Here is a 17,311-nt window from a genome sequence, read left to right on the forward strand (position 1 = left end):
CACCCGCCGCCGTGTTTACAGTCACGCACGGATCTGTGCCCACACTGTCGGGGTGAGGACAAGCTTGTTCGTCCTGCTCTGGAGAAACTGAGGCATGGGTGGGGACAGCGAGGTGGCTCCATCTGGGGCCCCGCCGTGTGTCAGCCCCATCGAGTGTCCCATCTGCCCGCAGCGCTCCGACCCCCGGCTGCTCTCGCAGTTCTTCTTCGCTGATGAGCGGGTGACGCGGGTGGTGGCCGAGATCAATGGGCTGGATGCTGAGCTGGACCCCCAGCAGTATTTGGTACTCCTCAACCAGCTCCACCTGAGCCAGGTACGGCACGGTGACCTCAGTGCGGGGCTCTTGGGGTGGCTGCGGTGACGTCCCCGTCCCCACCAGGCTCAGCTGCTGGCCGTCATCGAGCGCATCATGGAGGAGTGCATCCCCACGCAGAGGCACAGCCGCGATTACCTGGTCAAGTTCCCCGAGGAGCTCTTGGTGGACAACCTGGGGAACCACATGCTGTTTGCTGCCGAGGTCAGCTCTGAGGAGGGGATGACAGGCTGGGGGTGAGCTCCAGGCTCTGTCCCCTTGGCTCCCCCCGGTCCCAGTTCCTGACACGCCCTTGGTCCTTGTAGTGCCTTCTGGCAGGGACCTTCCTTGAGCTGGAGGAGGCGGAGGGGGCACAGCTGAGGCCGCGTGCCAGGAACCTGCTGTGCAGCCTGGAGCTGGTGCGGGCACTGCTGCGGGAGCAGAGCCTGAGTCAGCCCGGCACCTACAATGAGCCTGTGCGGGCTGCACTCATCCAGTTTGACCGTCTGTTTGCTGAGTTTGAGCTCAGGTGGGAATTGGCCGTTGGGGCTGCGGGGGCTCAGTGGGATCCAGTGGCACCTCACTGTCCCCCAACTCCACAGCTACGTGTCCTCGCTGGTGGCAGTGAAATCCCCTGATGAGATCTACAGGCAACAGGAGATCATCGTGCTCTTCTGTGAGACAGTGGAGAGGTGGGGACACGATGTGCTGGGGAGGGCACGGGGCATCATCCCGGCATCACCCCAGCTCCATTGTAAGGCTGTGTGCCCCCCAGAGCCCTGCGCTTGGGCTACCTGACCCAGGAGATGATTGATGGCTACGAACCGCTGCTGATGTTCACCATCCCTCGCCTGGCCATCATCAGGTGTGTGCAGCCCCCTGCCCTGCCAGGAGTGCCCGGGGGTGCCCCGTGCTGATCCCTCCACCATGCTGTCCCCTTGCAGCGGTCTCCTCATCTACCCTGAGGGTCCCCTCAGCCTGGAACGCAGCCCCGAGCAGATGTCGCGGGTGTTCAGCCCCTTCTACAACCTGCTGATGAAGATCAGGTATGTGGGCAGCAGGGTGGGGGGCAGCAGGGTGAGGCTGAGGTGGGGTCACGCTGTCTCCTTCCTGCAGGGATCTGCTGCAGGTGCTGTCAGCAGAGGAGCTGTGCCTGCTGGAGAGGAGCCTTTGTGCAGCCGAAGCAGAGGATCCCTGCGGCTCGGTCACCCCACCGGCATGGGGGGAAGCAGTACCCAGAGTGGCCCCCCCTTCTCCATGGGGTCTCCCAGACAACCCATGCACAGAGAGGCACGTGGGGGTCTGCTTGGGGAGGGAGCAGGGACAGGGTGGCCAATCCTTTCCTGGTGGGAAAGGGCTTTTTTGTTCCACCCAGTGGGTGAAACATCACCTCCCCGTATACAGCCCCCAGCACCCCCCAGGGCCATGGCTGGAGGCCACACTGGGCTCCCGCTGCTCAGAGCTGCGCTCCCACTACAGCAGCACCAGGGACATGCTGCACACCCTCTTCGTCTGCATCTCCGGTGAGTGAGTGCTGCGTCCCCTTCCTGACCCCGCGCTCCCGCAGTGCCCTGAGCTCCCATCCCCACGCAGGGGTGGCCGATCAGCTCCAGACCAACTTTGCCAGCGATCTGCGCAGCATCCTGAAAACGGTCTTCAAGATCGTGGCCTCTCCAGCAGAAACCTCAGAGGAGCCAGGAGGCAGCAGTGCGTAGCAGGGCAGGCACGGGGCATGGCTCCTCCTGCCCCAGGGAAACGGGGCTGTGACAATAGAGCGGGTTCAGTGTGGCCACAGTGCCCAGCTGGGGATGCTGGCAGCCGGGGCATGCCGCACATCCCGTCCACGGGGACACCTTTGGGGCTGAGCCCTGCCCCAGTTCAGCCAGATAAATGACTTTTGTCCCTGCAGAGGATGAGGACGGTGAGCTGCGTGCAGGTGATGCGCCTCGTGTGGCTGACTGCCCCCTGTGCCCCAGCCCCAGAGATGCCACCGGGCTCCAGAGGGCAGGTGAGGGGCAGTGCAGTTGGAGGGCGGCGCCAGCCGTGTGGCTCTGCTCTGACCGGGGCAGGGACTCCCGGTAACCCCCTCGTTGCTTTTCCCTTCGCACTTCCCCAGCAGGAGCGCACAGACGGCCCGAGTGGGTGCCGGACAGCAGCTGCAGCCACTGCTCCGCCTGCCGTGCTCCCTTCACCCTGCTGCGCCGCCGCCACCACTGCCGCAGTTGCGGGAAGGTACCGTGGGGTTGTGGGGTGGCCGGGCCGGGCGCGGGGCTCCGTGTGGCCGCGGTTCTACCGGGTGCCGCTTCTCTCCGTGCAGATCTTCTGCGCCCGCTGCTCGCCGCACACCGCTGCGCTGCCACACTGCGGCCAGCACAGACCCGTGCGCGTCTGCACGCACTGCCACGCCGCGCACCTCCCGGCCTGGCGCACCCGCACCCGCTGAGGGACCCCCGGCTGCAGGACGCGGCCTTGGGCCGCTGGGCGGACCGTGACCCCGCGGGGCCGGGTGGGCGCAGGACCGCGCAGCACGTGCCCGCAGAGCCCGGCGCCGCCCCATCCCCGGCGCTGGAAACGCGCCTCGTTGAGGTTCTGCTCCGTGGTGTTTGTGCAGGTGAACTTTGGCTGCTGCTGGGTCGGGGCTGAGCCTCCCCCCGCCGCTGTCTGCACCGAGAAGGGCGCAAACAGCCTCACGTGACGGCACTGCCCGGGGAACGACGTGGACCGGGACCTGGGGGGGGGGGGGGGGCTCCAGCACCGGAGGGACGTTAATAAAGAGATGGAACCGAACCGAACCGAACCGTGCGGGCCGGGCTGAGCGCAGCGCCAGAGCCGTGAGAGCGCGCGGCCTGCGGAGCAGACAGGGGCAGAGCCGGGCACAGCGCTACGGGCGACCGCGGCCCTTCCGAGCGCGCGCACACACACACACACACACACACACACACACATACACACATACACACACACACACACACACACACACACATACACACACACACACACACATACACACATACACACACACACACACACACACACACCCCGTTACACACGCGTGTCACGTCCCGAGGGCACGTGCCGAGCGCACACGCGCTCCCGACGCTGACCGAGCCGCGCCGCCGGTGCGCGCACACGTGACAGCCGCGCGCTCGCGCACTCCGACGCGAGGGGGCGTGTCCTGGCGGTCCGGGGGCGTGTCCTACGGTCGAGTGGGCGTGTCCTCCCGTAGCCCCGCCCCGCCGCGATTCAAATTTGAAGCCCGCTCTTTCCCGCCCGAACTTGTTTCCCCGCCGCTCCGACGTCAGCCCCGCGGGGCCCGGCGCGGCCAATGGGCGCTTCCATCCGCTTCCATCCGCTCCCTCCGCCCGGCCCCGCCGCCGCCTCCCGCGGTGCCCGCACCCGGCGGGGCCCGGCCGCAGCCATGGAGCGCGCGGCCTCCAGCATCCAGGTGCTGCTGCAGGCGGCCGAGTTCCTGGAGCGGAGGGAGCGGCGCGACCGGATCCCGCCGTGCCTGGCGGAGGCCGAGCACGGATACGCCTCGCCGTGCCCCGCGCGGCCCCGCCAGGCCGGGAGCGGCGGCAGGTGAGAGGCGGGCGGGGGGGGGGGGTTGGGAGCGTCACCGCCTCCCGGTGCCGGTCCCGGTGCTGACGGCCCGCGCGCTCCCGCAGGTCGGTGCACAACGCGCTGGAGAAGCACAGGTACCGGCGGGGGGAGCGCGGCGCGGCGGGGCCGTGCCGTGCCGTGCCCCGTCGTGCTGACCGCCGTTCCGGCCGCAGGCGGGCGCAGCTCCGGCGCTGCCTGGAGCAGCTGAAGCAGCAGGTGCCGCTGGGCGCGGGGCCGACCCGCTCCACCACGCTGAGCCTCCTGCACCGCGCCCGGCTGCACATCCAGGTGAGCTCAGCCCGGCGGCGCCGGAGGGGACGGCTCCGCTTCCCTCCGCTCTCCCCCGGCTCTGACCGCCCCCCGCGTCCCGCAGCGGCTGCAGGAGCAGGAGGTGAGAGCGCGCCGGGTGAAGGACCGACTGCGGAGCAGGCAGCAGAGCCTGCGGCAGCGGCTGGAGCAGCTGCTGAGCCCCGGCGGGGCGGAGCGAAGCCGCGCCGACAGCCTGGACTCGTCACGGCTCTCGGAGCGGTCGGGTTCTGACGGAGGTCGGTATGGAAACGGCGGGGGGGGTGGGGGGGGGCACGGAGCAGCCGCCGGGCGCTGACCCCTGCCCCTCTGCGCAGAGGAGGCCGAGATCGACGTGGAGGGCGCGGGGCTCGGTGCGGAGCCGCTGGTTGGCTTCTGCTCCGGCAAAGACCACAGCTACTCCAGCCCCCGCAGCCCCTGGTCCTGACAGTGCCGTCCCTCGGGACACGCTGCCACATCGGCACAGGGCTGTGGGGGGCATCGGGTGCCTGGTGCATCCCTACATCCCTACCCCAGGCAGCTGAGAGGAGCTGGGCACGGCGCTGGGCGCACAATCCTGGCTCCACTGCAGAGAGTGCAAGAAGCACAGTCGGACAGCCTGGTCCCAGTGGGGATGTGTGTACAGTAGACACAGGGTAGTGCCCACCCCCCAGATGCAGCTACAGGCTGGCCCCGGTGCAGCCAGCAAGGGGAAGTGAGCACACCGAGCAATGCTTCGCGCTCCCACCACCACCTTGATCCCGCTCTTGTACATATCAACACTATTATTGCAGTAAAGGCACTTGGTTAAACTACGTCTGCTTCCTGCCTGCGGCCAGCAGGACTCACCGCCTGCATCCACCCCCCAGAGCTCTGCTATAACAGCCCAGCCCTCAGCCAAGTCAGAGGTGGAAGTCGACTCTTTAATGATAATTACATCTTAGGATCTAACAGCAGCTGATTGTCAGACTTTTACAGTTAAAAATATAAAATCTAAGGAGGCTCCTATCTGTTCTGGTGTAGCCCAGCTCTTGCCTGTGTCCAGCTCTTCACACAAACTGCTTCTTCTTGGTGGCTGCCTTGCTCGCCAGGTCCTTGGCTTTTTCTGTAGCAGCCAGAGCTGTCTCCTTTGCCTTCTCAGTTGCTTCCTTTGCTGTCTCCACCAGCGTTTTAGATGGAGCTTCTCCTGAAACACACGAGTTGTTGACCCAATGCCGGCCGCCCCAGCCCCGCCCCAGCTAAAACAAGCTGGGTGAGCCACACTCTGCCTCCTCCTCCATACAGGGAAAGCCCGGCCCTGTGTTCCCAGCCCACATGCATCACAGCACGTCCCAGTGAGTCCCAGGCACGTGACAACTGCTGCTCTGCTCCCCCTCCTGCTCGTGCTCCACCCCTGCTCAGCACAGCCTGGGCCTGGCAGCTCTACTCCAGAAGAGCACTTGTGCTCGTGAGGGCAAAGGCAAGAGGCAAGGATGTCACGGTCAGTTTAGCTCAAGCCGGGGCCCGCACACAGCCCGGACTGATGGCAGCACAACCCGCATCTCCCAGAGCCTTGTCCTATTCAGCCCTAGCCTGCCCTCGGCTGTTTACCTTGCATCCTTGCTAGCACGTATTCAAATCCTTTAGTGCTCTTGGTCACGTTGCTTTTGAACCTGGCCAGACCAAACTCCTGCAACAGAAAAACTTATAGAGCTGCAACCAGTGACCCTGCCTCCATCTGTGTCCCGGGCCGAGCAACACCAAATATCTGGTGGCTCTGGACCCCCCAAGAGATCACAAAGGTTGGAAAGTGACGGGGAAAGGAAGAAAACCAGCGCAGGGTCCGGGCCCAGCAGGGGCTCCGTGCAGCGCTCACCTGGACCGCCCGCGAGACGCCAAAGAGGCTGGAGGAGACCCAGGCCTCGCGCTTCACTTCGGTCCAGCTGCTGTTCTCAGGGTTCACTCGGTAGACGCAGCGCTCCTCCACTGCCTGCATAGAGCACAGCACAGAGCAGAGTACAGCACAGAGCACAGCACAGAGCACAGCAGAGCACAGCACAGCTGAAAGTGCTGCCCGGGGGCTGCCCAAACCCACCCCGACTCCCCGACCCCTATTCACTGTTCACTCTTCACTATTGACACCCACCATCAGGCGCGCGTGGTTGATGTTCCATGTGAACGTGGTCATGGTTCGGTTCTTGGGGTCCACGATTGAGTCCTCCAGGATGTAAACGGAGTGGGCGACGTTGGCCGGGAAGAATCGTTCCGCCCATCGCGGCATGCGGTTGGTCTTGGTCAGGAGGCGCCGGGAGAGCAGCTTGTGGTCCGCCGTCACCTCCCGGTGCACGATGTCCTCCGTCAGGACATGTTTGCTGGAACGGAAACACAACGGACGCCGCCGCTCAGCACCGGCACCGGGCGGCGGGGCCGGGATTCCTCGGGGCCTCCCTGGGGATGGAGGGGAAGCTCCGTGCGCGGCGGCGCACCTGTACGGGTTGGGGTAGCGCTGCCAGAAGGCGGCGAACACCTGGTCCCAGGGCCCTTTGAGGACGCCCAGGCTGGCGCAGTACTTCCCCATGGGCTCGGGCTCAGGGCCGCGTCGCCGCGCCCGTTCCGGCCCGCGCCTGCTGGGCGGCCGCCATGCGGCCCCTACCCTCGCCGCGCACTTCCGCCTCGCTCGCACGTACTTCCGGCGCGAGCCCCGCCCCTCGCGTACTTCCGCCGTAAGCCCCGCCCTCCTTCCCGCCGCCGCTTCCGCCGCCCCGGCCCCGCCCCGGCCCGGCGCGGCGCGAGGATGAGCGGGCGGCGGGTGGACGCCAAAGTGGTGCTGCTGGGCCAGGAGGGCGTGGGCAAGAGCAGCCTGGTGGAGCGCTGCGTGCACCGCCGCTTCCGCGCCGGGCCGTACCAGAACGTGAGGATCCGCGGGGCCCGAACCGCCGTCCCCTCCGCGTCCCCGCCGTGTCCTCCCGTCCCCCCGCCGTGTCCCCGGGCCGCTTCCCCTGGGTCGGGTCCCCGCGGCTCCGCTCTCCCCGCCTTGTTCTCTCTATGCCCGTATCCCCCGCGCATCCATTGGCCGAACGCCCCCCACGCCTCCGCCGAGTCCCCGTGTCCCCGCCCCGGTTCGGTGTCCCACCAACATCCTCAGCCCCCGCCTTTCCCCGCGTCCCCATTTCGGAGCCCTTTGTGTCCCTCCCGGTCCCACCGAGTCTCCACCGCTTCCTTTGCAGACCATCGGGGCCGCGTTCGTGGCGAAGGTGCTGTCAGTGGGGGAGCAGACGGTGACGCTGGGAATCTGGGTGAGCAGCACCGAGCCCCGTCCCCGCTCAGCCCCGTCCCCGCTGAGCCCCTGACCCCGCACCACTGACTTTCCCCCCCCGTTCCCCAGGACACGGCGGGCTCTGAGCGCTACGAGGCCATGAGCCGCATCTACTACCGCGGGGCGCGAGCTGCCGTCGTCTGCTACGGTGAGAGCTCGGGGCTGGTGACGGTGGGTTTTGGGGGGACGTGGTGCAGCCGGGGCCGGGCCTGACGCCTCTCTCCCAGATCTCACCAACAGCAGCAGCTTCCAACGCGCCAAGTTCTGGGTGAACGAGCTGCAGAACTGCGAGGAGGTAACGCTGCGGACGAGCTCCGAGTTGTTTCTGGGTGGGAGCTCGTGGAGGGGCCGGGGACGGGCAGCGGTGGCAGCTCCTGCTGTCCTTGTGCTGCCGTAGAGCTGCCGAATCTACTTGTGCGGCACCAAGAGCGACTTGCTGGAGGAGGACCGGAGGAAGCGAGACGTCGACTTCCACGACGTGCAGGACTACGCTGACGGTACGGCCCGTCCCACCGACCCCACAGGGCCCAGCTGCTGCATCTGCCCCTCTCTGGGGGCTGTGTGGGCTCCCTGCGCAATGGGGCTTTGGCTCTGCCAGGAGCCTCCCCAGCACGGCATGTCCCAGCGAGCAGGATGGGGCCGGCGCCAGCTGAGCCCGGAGCGGAGCACGGTTGTTTCCTGGGCCCCTGCCAGTAGCTGGTAGCAGCCACAGCTGAGGGGTGGCCCCGGTGACAGCTGAGCTGGGGACACGTGCTGTGCTCACAGCAACAGCTAATCTGGGCCCTTCTTTCAGAGGTCAAGGCAGAGCTGTTCGAGACCTCCAGCAAGACGGGACAGAACGTGGGTGAGTAGCTCCATGCCACAGCAGTGCCACGAGCGGCTGGATGTGGATGTGGGGCGCTGTGAGCACTCACGCTGCCCTTCCATCCCTGCAGATGAGCTGTTCCAGAAGGTGGCCGAGGACTACGTCCACTTCACTGCCTTCCAGGAGATGACAGGTGAGCGCCCACTGCTGGGGGCCCACATGGAAGGTTCATGGAGCAGATACCCGAGGGGGCTCACAGGCCCCTTTCTCCCCCTGCTGTCTCTGCAAGCTGTGCTGGGAAGGACGTGCTCTGGGCTTTTGGGTGGGCAACACTCAGCGTCACCGCACAGATCCCTCAGCAGCCTCCTGCTCTGTTCTCTTCCAGAGGAGAAAGGTGTTGACTTGGGCCAGAAAAGCAGTTCCTACTTGTACAGCTGCTGCCACCACTGAGACCTTCAGCCAAAAGGGAAGTGCTGATGCGGGCCGCCCGCCCGCTGCTCTTTGGACTCCGTCTGTTTTTTACCTGCTGTATTTTAGCTGTATGAGAGCCGTCTGCGGTGCACAAGGGAAGCGCAGCCCCGTGGATCGCTCTGCTCCCCGGCCTCAGCGTGTGGAGCTGCGCGGTGCTGGGAGCCGCAGGCACCCACCGAGGTGCCCCTGCTGCCTGTTGGCACAGAGCGGGCAGCAGCCATTAATTTATTCTCTCGGAGATCCCGCCCGATTCCTTGCGGATTATTTAAGCGTCTTCTCTCGAGGTGTACAATGTAAATAAAATGCATTGTGGTCTGACATGGGGCTCGCGGGCTCACGTGATGCCGGCGCCGTGTCCGCTGGCTGTGGCTCAGCTGCTCGTGCTCTCACCCGCTGCCCGAACTCATCGAGACAAAACACAGGAGGACATCGAGAGTAAAGTTAAACTTTACTTTACAGTATTTTTTTCTTCTATATACAAAGAATTACAGTACATGTTCTGGGAGCACCTTGAGCAGGGCAACCCTCTTTTCATTATAAGTTTCACATACACAGCCAACAGTCTAAGGGGAGCAAAATGAAAGTAATCAATGGTCCAAGACTCTCCCCTCTCCCTCTTCTAAAAATAAGATACATGCTGGAAATATGTAGGTTTCTCTCACCCGCTCTGGCACTCCCATTTAGAACTGACACATGAGACCCGGACAGCTCGGTGTGACCACGCGACCCCAAAGCCCCTCAGATGGGCACCTCCACTGCAGCCACTGCTCCCTTCAGCAGGGCCTGAGGACCACAGACCTCCATCCATCAGCACCCCACAGGCAGCAGAGCCCGGCCTTGAGCCCACCACGTCCTCTTGTACCCTCTCTGGCAGCGAGGGAGGGGATAGGTAACAAGGGCACCCCTTCCCTTGGTTCTGCATGCCCAGGGGTGTCCCTTGGAGCTGGGATGGGGCTACGCTCCCCTGGCCCAGAGCACCACTGGATGACAGAGGATGCTCGGATCCAGGCACAGTATCTGACACAGCCACTCTCATCCCCCCCCCAAACCAGCCAGGGCCACCCCCAGCTCCAGCCCGGCTTCCCTTTGAGCTCCCCGGTGCTGCTGCTTCTCCTTTCTCACAAGTTCCCAGTGTCTTAAAAACAACAAAAAGAAAGAAACGAAAGAACAAACCAAACCAAACTGCCACAAACGCCAGTTCGTTCCTTGAAGTCAATGACTCCGAAACATCAGAGAAACAAAAACTGAAACCAGCTCAGTACCAAACGGACACACGGAACACGCACTGAGCGGGCACCCAGCTGCTTCACGCGGCTCCACTCGCTCCCTGCGCTCATGGGGCTCAGCGCCACGTCTCAGAGCCACCACGACCGGGAGCAACGCAGTGTCCCCCGGCACAGGAGACGGTGCCTTGTCCTGTTTCAGTCACGCACACCAAAGCCCAGCCCCAGCGACAGCCCTCCAGCTGGGAGCCGTGAGTTCAGCCCTACTGTGCTAAGCTGCCGAACGATTTACAATAGCACCACGATAGCCCAAGAGCTTAACCAAGGGCAAACTGATTAAAACTTTACCTTGAAATAGGACATCGCAACACCCATTTCTCAGATTTCCCTAGGAGGTAGATTCAGTGCTGTAGGGACTGTCCATCACTGCCACTTCCCCAGCCCAGGCACGCTCCATCCCGCCGCCCTCGACTCGGTTGGGATCACTGTTGGAGGGACGTCCCCAAACCTGTGGCCCCCCGGCAGCCCGCACCACATCAGTGCAACCAGCACAGAGCAGGGCAGCCAAACCACGGCACAAACGCTCACCGGACGCGGGCGGCCGCCTCCATCGCTTCCTTTCAGAGCAGCTGCACGTTTTGCCACTTAGCTTGAACATTCACTCGCTGGCAAAGGCTGAAAAGACTCGTCGTTAATTTAGGGCAAAGCACATCACAAGCAGGTTACAATGAGGGGTCTTGCAAACACCAAGCGAAATCAGAAGTTAAGGCTGAAATGAAAAATAAACCAAGGGCTGAAGGTCTGAGGTCGCTCACACAACACCGCACTGTAACACCGCAACAGCACCCCGGCACCAGCAGCACACAGCACAGCGCTGGGGTTAAAGCAGCTGACGAGGCATCACCTTTAGCTCTGCTTTTACTTTCTATTCCCCCCCATGAAACGTGGCTGCAGCTCTCAGCTCTCCCAGCACCCTGATCCGCATCACCTCCATACCGGACTGTCCTGAAGCTTTAATCACGTCTCATCACCCAAATTCAATGGGCACAACTGTAAAGCTGTGCCTGGGGCCACATCATAACATACAACCCCCCCCCCCCAGTACGAGCTGGATGGTTTGTGCATGTTAGTCATTCTGGTTTGGTTTTGGTTTTGTTTTAATAAGCTGAGAACAGCAATAGAGAAAGCTACCGTGAGCCAGCAGGCACTGGAGGATGGTGCGGGGTGACCCCTTGCGGCATCGCTTTCCCCCCAGCTTCAGCAGAGCCCTGCCTGATAGTGCACCCACAACCTGCAGTGCAAGGGCTGAGTCCAGCAGGAGGTTGGTCGCTGCCTCCAACACATCAGCAGGTGGATCCTGCCTACATAAGCTCCTCCACCAGCCAAGGCGCCCACTGCAGGGCACTGAAGGGGGGTCATGCTGTGAGACTAAGGCCAGAGCAGCTAACCCCAATGTGCTGCTTGGAGCAGGGGCAGCCCAGACCACTAACAAGCACACAGGCAAAGCACATGCACGGCTGCCAAAGATTCCAGCCCCTTGTGCAATGGGAAGTGAGACCAAACCTACAAGCACACTGCTGCAATGGGAGCTCCACAAGCGTCCTGGAAAACAGAAGTAGCAGCTGTCCCGGATTCACCCCGTGACCAGATCTCTCACTAGAAGAAGTGCTGTTGGCACAGCACAGGAGCTGCCACGCTGCAGCAAAGCCGGCCAACCTCCACCTGCACCATCACGGGAGGCACGAGCAGACTCTCAGCCATTCCCCCTGCACAAGCAGCCTATCAGGGCTGTGTTATCTGTTGCCCTCCTCTACGTTAACCAAACTCCATGATTCAAATTGACTAAACCCTGCAAGGCAGCAAAGAGCTGCAGGAAATTAACCCAGCTGCTTCTGTACGTGCCTCTAAAGCTGTGCTACCAGCTGCCACCACCAGCAAAAGGCACCTCCTCCTACCAACCACCTCCTCCTACCAGCTCCAGGTGAGGGCAGGCCGGGAGCAGCAGGGGACCTTTCCCCACGCTTGGTCAGGATATTTTATGGGGTGACTCAGCACAGTCACTCCCAAAAGCAGGAACACTCAGAGCCCTGTGGATGTCTGAGAAGCTCTCCCGATCTGACGGCATCACCCATCTGGGCTGGGAGGGAAGGGCAGCTCACTGAAGTCAACGTTCTGATGTAGCTGGGAGCGAGCAAGGTGGGAGCTTGGATCTTCATGGAAAAGGCATTAAGGGAGAGAAGAAGAGAGGCAGGGTAACAGCCTGCTGCAAGGAGTAAGGCCATGGGTTCGAAATGCCATGCAACAGTTCAGTCTGCGTTCATTGCTGAAAACAAAGCTCGTAGAGAACTGCTCGCTGCGGGGAAGGTTCTGCTGCCGCGGACCTCACCCTATTGCTGGAGCACACGATTCACAGCAGCGATTCTTTTCAAACCTGCGCTTGTGAGAACTCACGGAGAACTCCTCCATTGTACAGATTTAAGGAAGCCTGCACCAAAAATATTCACAGTTTATTTTTCAGGAAACAAATAACTAGTTAAACACGTGACAAAGCAAAGCGGAGTCGGACAGAGCAGTGCAGATACCTGCATGGTTACAGCTGGAGCTGGCGGGGCGGCTGGCACGGAGGTAAACCCTACTTACACAATCTACATGACTATGTCCAGCTCATGGGAAGGCCTATAAATGAGAATTCGAGATTTATTTTCCTTCTCACACATGATAAATACTTAATACGCTTCTCCTCAGGACCATTTTTGATTCTGCTTAGAAAAGTTAAATGCCCTTAGATTATCTTCTCTCTCAATGGCTCTGAGGAGCTGTCCTGATTCCCTTTGTGCAGGAGTCGTGCAGAAACACGAGCTGCTTGCATTTCCCGTTTCAGCAGCAAGCAGGAATGGACCTGCCAGTCTTCCCGGAAAAAAAACCCATCATTAAACATTAAGTTTCCATAAGCTATAAAGCTTTTTGAAGTCGCTAGCTATTCTATAAAGGATCTGAAATGATTCGGACTGGAGAAGAGATGCACCACTCACTGGCAACGTCCCATTCTGCCCAGCTCACCTGGCCTTCGTGGCAGGACGTTGCCGTGGGGTGCAAGCATCAGGAAAGGAGAATGGATCAGGATTTGTCTGGGTACAAGTGTCTGCCTCCCCTCAAAGAGAACTGCAAAGCTCATGATCGCGTGCTCTGGGAGCAGCAAGCACCTGCACACCAAGAGTGACCAAGGACCTGCTTCCACGTCAGTGGGAAAGGGTCAGCCCGGAGCAGAAGCCTTCCTTCCTGAGCGCCCTGCACATCTGCACCACTGAGGAGGATCCACTGGAGCAGTGGTGGGCACAGAGAGCTGCGGCGGTGCTACCCGACCAGCAAAGCTCAGACATACCAGAAGTCAGGTGTTGAGAGAGCAGGAGGGCACACAGGATCAGCAAGGCTCCCTCAGCAGGTGGCTGAGCCCTGCCACATTGCTCCAGGGCACACTGGGACACTCCTGTACATGGCCAAGCACTTTGCTGCCTCAATGCTTGAGAAAGCTGTTTTCACAGCAGGCTTAGTCTGGGCAGCCACCAGGTGACAAAGTAGCTCAGCTGGAAAAGGAAGAAGAGCTAAAAAGCAAGCCAGCCAGCTGCTAGAGCCCACTGTGTTCCAGTGTGAGAACTACGATTGGGTTGGAAGGACACGCACACACATACACACACACACACCAACATAATCCAGTTAATTCAAGTCTCCTTTGGTTGTAGGCGAGTTAAGCCAGAAGTCACCCAGCGGAAGGTGTTGAAGTGGATCCCGGTACGGACACGGCCCCTTCGCCTCTGTGCTGCACGGCAAACAACACAGGCTTCACTCGCAGCTCCACAGCGCATCGTGCTGCTGGAAGACCTGACGCGATGCAAACACCTCCTGAACACATCTGAGCCAAGGGGAGAGAAGACTGAAATCGGCTGGTTGACGGTGACCAGTCGAGAAGAGTGGATGGAAGTTTCAGAGGGAGCAGCAGCACCTGTGCAGGCTGTGCGGGGAACTGGCTCTGCATAACTGCTGTCGCTTCACAGGTCGCCATGTTTGCCAAGTGCAGGAAACACTGCATGCCCTGTGCTAAGGGGTTAAGCCACGAGAAGGAAAAAGACTGCCAGATGGCTTCTTCCAAGATCTCTCTTCTCCCTCATTTCCTTCAGATTCCCTGTTTCTTGGACCTGGGCAGTCGTGTAAAGGAGCCTACGTGGATATTGCACACGGCTGGAAAACACAGCACTCAGCAGGTGCAGCAGGCTCCTCTCCTAGCTCAGTTGGAGACGATGCTTGTCCTTCAGTGTACCGTGCACGTGGCACGGCCCAGAGAACACACGGACAAACCTCACACAGCAAAACCCTGCGGGGCAGACAACAGATAAACCTTGTCCCTGCTTCTGCAGAGCCTGGCAAGAGCACACGTGGCTGCTCACCGACCCCTGCGGCATCTCCGACCCCAGGGCAGCCTCACTGATCTGCTTCCTCTGAGCAACAAGAGCGAGGCCCCTCGCTGTTCTGGGGAACCTGCCTATGAATTGGACCTGGAGCTTGAACACGCTGGATCAGTAACGTGACCATTTCAGTGGAATTTGAGATTTTACCCAGAGTGGACTCTTTATTTCAGCTTTACCATTAGCAAAAGGAAGAGGAAAAGGTCACGGATGCTCTCTCCCTTTGGCTGGGCCACACTCAGACTTAAGTGAATGTCCTTGCTCACATCATGAGAGAATACGGATGGGATGTGCACGGGTTAGGGGCTGGGCTCAGGGAAGTGATTAAAAAAACGAAACAAAGAATTTTTCCCCTCCCTAAACATTTAAAGACTGGAACCTGCCTCCCACGTTCACCAACCTCACTTTGGCTCTGAGTCGGCCAATTCGTGACAGACAGAATCCTGGTTATGAGCTAGCGCTGTGTTTTGTTCAGGCAAAGGGTCCTGCCCCCGAGGAATATGTACTTTTCCAGACAGCCAAGAAATCTGCTCAATTGTCTGAATGTTTGTGACAATCCACTGCGTCTGCTCCTGGGGCAACGGGGCTTCCCTGGCAGGCCGTGGAGTCTGCTCAAACACGCGCAATCTCTCTGATGTCCAAGGGGTTTGCTCTGCGGGGACCGAGGCCACTTCCCAGCTAGGCTGAAGAGTCGGCTCCGGTAGCTTCTCTGCTGTCCGGGGAGACTGCTCTGCAGGTGTCAGGGCTTTTGCAGTGGGCCAGTGGGTTTGCTCGTGTGTCTGTAGTTTCTCTGTGGGCCAAGGTACCTGTCCAACGTGCGTCACCGCCTTTCCGGCAGACCAAGAGATCTGCTCACCAGCTAACATGGTCCTCTCCTTCTGCTGGGGGCTCAGCTCTGCAGCAGGGGCTCCCCTCTCCTTGGGCTGGGCGTTCTGGTCGACGGGCCGCAGTGCCTTCTCAGACAGCAGCAGCCTCGGAGCCGAGGCAGCCGGAGCTTTGTCCAAAACTTGAGGCCGAGGAGCCACAGCAGCAGCCAGCTTGTCTGATGCCTGAGGCCACGTGGCCGTAAGAGATGGGGGCCTCTCCAAGAGCTGAGGCCGAGCCACCCCGGAGCCAAGCGCATCGGCAGCCTTCTCCAGAGGCAGTGGCCGCAGCACCCCGGGGCTGAGAACCTTCTGCATGAGTGGGATCCGCAGAGCCCCCGAGCCCAGAGCCTTGTCTGCAGGCAGGATGTGCGCTGACCGGGAGCCATGGGCCTTCTCCAGAGGCAGCGGCCACGACACCCCTAAGCTGGGAGCCTTGTCTGTGGACAGGATCCGTGGCATCCCTGAGGCAGGAGCCTTCTCTGGAGCGAAGGCATGGTGTGCCCCAGAGCTGGGAGCCTTCTCCACGGCCGAGACTCGCACTGCCCCGGAGAAGGAAGCTTTCTCTGGAGGCGGGAGTCGTAACACACCTAATCCAGAAGCCTTCTCCATGGGCAGGATTCGTGACACTGGGGAGCTCGGGACATCCTCAATGGGCAGAGGCCACAGCACCTCTACATCAGGGCTGAGAATCTCCTCTGATGCTGGGATGTGCGGCATTGCAGAGCTGGGAGACTTTTCCATGGGCTGATGCTGCGGACTCTGGGCAGAAGCTTTGCTCAGCAGCTGGGGCTGCTCGGCCACAGGAGGTTCATCCACAGGCTGGGACTGCAGGGTCCCTGCCGTGGCAAGAAGTCTGTCCGACAACTGCGGATGCAGGCATTTAGCTGGGAACTCATCCAGCAGCTCTATCTCCTGGGTCTCACTGTCAATGAGAGACTTGTCCGATAGCTCCAGAACTTCAGCGATGGCAGGAGGCTCATCCGACAGCTGGAGCAGGGCGCCACCAGGAACCAGCGACCCGTCCAATGAGTGCGGAGTTCCTGGAGGAGATTTGCTCTGCAGATGAGGCTCCGAGGCATCGCCAGAAGACTCATCCAGCGGCCACAGCACCGCATTGGTGGGAGGCTTGTCAGGCTGCTGAGGCTTCAGCGCTAGAATGATGGGCTCCTTCTCCGGCTGCAGCCTTAGGGACAGGGCAGCCTGGGGCCTGTCTGACGGCTGCAGGCGGAGTGACAGCGTGGTGGGAGGTTTGTCCGAAGGCTGCAGCCGGAGCGACAGGGTGGTGGGGGGTTTGTTGGATGGCTTCAGCCGCAGTGACAAGGTAGTGGGGGGTTTATTTGACGGTGGCAGCCTCAGTGCCAGGGCAGCAGGAGGTTTGTCTGGTGGAGGCAGTCTCAGGGCCAGGGTGGTGGGGGGCTTGTTTGAGGGCTGCACCCTCAAGGCTAAGGTGGTGGGGGGCTTTTCTGACGGTGGCAGCCTCAGCGCTAGTGTTGCGGGGGGCTTTTCTGGTGACTGCAGTTTGAAGGCCACAGACTGAGGCAGCCTGTCCACAGGCTGAATACTCGGGTCTGTATCTGCGGGCGGCTGCTCTGGTGGCTGGGTGTCGTCGCCGTTAGTCAGAGCTCCCATGGGAGGGGCATACTCACGGATTTCTCCTGGCTCTAGAGGGTTAGGCCCGCAGGGATCGTGCTCTGTGCAGCTTAAACGTCCGTCCAGCTTGGAGATGAAGAGCATGCCTTCCCGGTGCTGCTTGCAGAAGGATCTGGGGCACATCTCACAGAAGGAAGCTGCTTCCTTACCGCACATATCACACTGATGCCATGGGCACTCCCATTTTCCTGCAGTACAAACAGAAAAGCAAAGACATAACTTACGAGTGGTATGAAAATACATGCCCTGTAACCCTCCTGTATAGAGGTGACACCTCAGTAATACACCTGTGCAGTCCTAAATGTTCTTCTCAGTATCTGCCATAGCTTCTAGGCTTGAAGGACAGTTAACAAGAACCTACATC

General features: G+C 61.1%; 5 protein-coding genes across 10 annotated transcripts in view; 3 read left to right on the plus strand and 2 right to left on the minus strand.

The window, feature by feature from the left end:
- Positions 1-193: 193 nt before the first annotated feature.
- Positions 194-3,011, plus strand: LOC140258373 (lateral signaling target protein 2 homolog). Its single transcript, XM_072348580.1, has 12 exons — positions 194-313; positions 380-517; positions 619-821; positions 895-984; positions 1,068-1,157; positions 1,237-1,338; positions 1,409-1,582; positions 1,697-1,815; positions 1,886-1,999; positions 2,202-2,300; positions 2,409-2,524; positions 2,610-3,011. The coding sequence occupies exons 2-12, from the start codon at positions 410-412 to the stop codon at positions 2,733-2,735; spliced, it is 1,341 nt and encodes a 446-aa protein (XP_072204681.1). The 5' UTR covers positions 194-313; positions 380-409; the 3' UTR covers positions 2,736-3,011.
- A 562-nt stretch (positions 3,012-3,573) lies between these two features.
- Positions 3,574-5,023, plus strand: MXD3 (MAX dimerization protein 3). Of its 2 annotated transcripts, XM_072348224.1 has the most exons (5): positions 3,574-3,871; positions 3,958-3,987; positions 4,066-4,180; positions 4,266-4,437; positions 4,516-5,019. In XM_072348224.1, the coding sequence occupies exons 1-5, from the start codon at positions 3,618-3,620 to the stop codon at positions 4,623-4,625; spliced, it is 681 nt and encodes a 226-aa protein (XP_072204325.1). In that variant the 5' UTR covers positions 3,574-3,617; the 3' UTR covers positions 4,626-5,019. The 2 variants fall into 2 exon arrangements, with proteins under 2 accessions (XP_072204325.1, XP_072204324.1); XM_072348223.1 differs by having other exon boundaries at positions 3,958-4,180; positions 4,516-5,023.
- A 56-nt stretch (positions 5,024-5,079) lies between these two features.
- PRELID1 (PRELI domain containing 1) lies at positions 5,080-6,852 on the minus strand. Its single transcript, XM_072348225.1, has 5 exons — positions 6,643-6,852; positions 6,303-6,528; positions 6,033-6,146; positions 5,768-5,846; positions 5,080-5,363 (listed from the first exon to the last, which is right to left on the minus strand). Exons 1-5 carry the CDS (start codon positions 6,732-6,734, stop codon positions 5,227-5,229), a joined length of 648 nt encoding a protein of 215 aa, XP_072204326.1. The 5' UTR covers positions 6,735-6,852; the 3' UTR covers positions 5,080-5,226.
- A 38-nt stretch (positions 6,853-6,890) lies between these two features.
- RAB24 (RAB24, member RAS oncogene family) lies at positions 6,891-9,066 on the plus strand. The gene is made up of 8 exons (XM_072348226.1): positions 6,891-7,067; positions 7,384-7,452; positions 7,542-7,620; positions 7,700-7,767; positions 7,870-7,969; positions 8,266-8,316; positions 8,408-8,470; positions 8,663-9,066. The coding sequence occupies exons 1-8, from the start codon at positions 6,951-6,953 to the stop codon at positions 8,725-8,727; spliced, it is 612 nt and encodes a 203-aa protein (XP_072204327.1). The 5' UTR covers positions 6,891-6,950; the 3' UTR covers positions 8,728-9,066.
- Positions 9,067-9,179: 113 nt separating this feature from the next.
- The window catches only part of NSD1 (nuclear receptor binding SET domain protein 1), a 57,560-nt gene continuing 49,428 nt past the window's right edge, over positions 9,180-17,311 (minus strand). For all 5 annotated transcript variants that reach the window (XM_072348219.1, XM_072348220.1, XM_072348218.1 and 2 more), the window contains exon 23: positions 9,180-17,135. In XM_072348219.1, the coding sequence (XP_072204320.1) occupies positions 14,833-17,135 (2,303 nt within the window). In that variant the 3' untranslated portion in view covers positions 9,180-14,832. The remainder of the gene's footprint in view (positions 17,136-17,311) is intronic.

Source organism: Excalfactoria chinensis, chromosome 13, assembly GCF_039878825.1.
Source record: "Excalfactoria chinensis isolate bCotChi1 chromosome 13, bCotChi1.hap2, whole genome shotgun sequence".
Lineage (NCBI taxonomy): Eukaryota > Metazoa > Chordata > Aves > Galliformes > Phasianidae > Excalfactoria > Excalfactoria chinensis.

Excerpts from the sequence above, each read along its gene's own strand:
- RAB24 (XM_072348226.1), top strand. The coding sequence starts at position 6,951 with ATGAGCGGGCGGCGGGTGGACGCCAAAGTGGTGCTGCTGGGCCAGGAG. Across the intron at positions 7,768-7,869 it reads AGCTGCAGAACTGCGAGGAG|AGCTGCCGAATCTACTTGTG; the intron begins GTAACGCTGCGG and ends GTGCTGCCGTAG. Across the intron at positions 7,970-8,265 it reads CGTGCAGGACTACGCTGACG|AGGTCAAGGCAGAGCTGTTC; the intron begins GTACGGCCCGTC and ends CCCTTCTTTCAG.
- MXD3 (XM_072348223.1), top strand. The coding sequence starts at position 3,618 with ATGGGCGCTTCCATCCGCTTCCATCCGCTCCCTCCGCCCGGCCCCGCC. Across the intron at positions 3,872-3,957 it reads CAGGCCGGGAGCGGCGGCAG|GTCGGTGCACAACGCGCTGG; the intron begins GTGAGAGGCGGG and ends GCGCTCCCGCAG. Across the intron at positions 4,181-4,265 it reads GCGCCCGGCTGCACATCCAG|CGGCTGCAGGAGCAGGAGGT; the intron begins GTGAGCTCAGCC and ends CGCGTCCCGCAG.
- PRELID1 (XM_072348225.1), bottom strand. The coding sequence starts at position 6,734 with ATGGGGAAGTACTGCGCCAGCCTGGGCGTCCTCAAAGGGCCCTGGGAC. Across the intron at positions 5,847-6,032 it reads GCGTCTCGCGGGCGGTCCAG|GAGTTTGGTCTGGCCAGGTT; the intron begins GTGAGCGCTGCA and ends TTTCTGTTGCAG. Across the intron at positions 5,364-5,767 it reads CGTGCTAGCAAGGATGCAAG|GAGAAGCTCCATCTAAAACG; the intron begins GTAAACAGCCGA and ends CGTGTGTTTCAG.
- LOC140258373 (XM_072348580.1), top strand. The coding sequence starts at position 410 with ATGGAGGAGTGCATCCCCACGCAGAGGCACAGCCGCGATTACCTGGTC. Across the intron at positions 985-1,067 it reads TTCTGTGAGACAGTGGAGAG|AGCCCTGCGCTTGGGCTACC; the intron begins GTGGGGACACGA and ends TGTGCCCCCCAG. Across the intron at positions 2,000-2,201 it reads AGAGGAGCCAGGAGGCAGCA|AGGATGAGGACGGTGAGCTG; the intron begins GTGCGTAGCAGG and ends TTGTCCCTGCAG.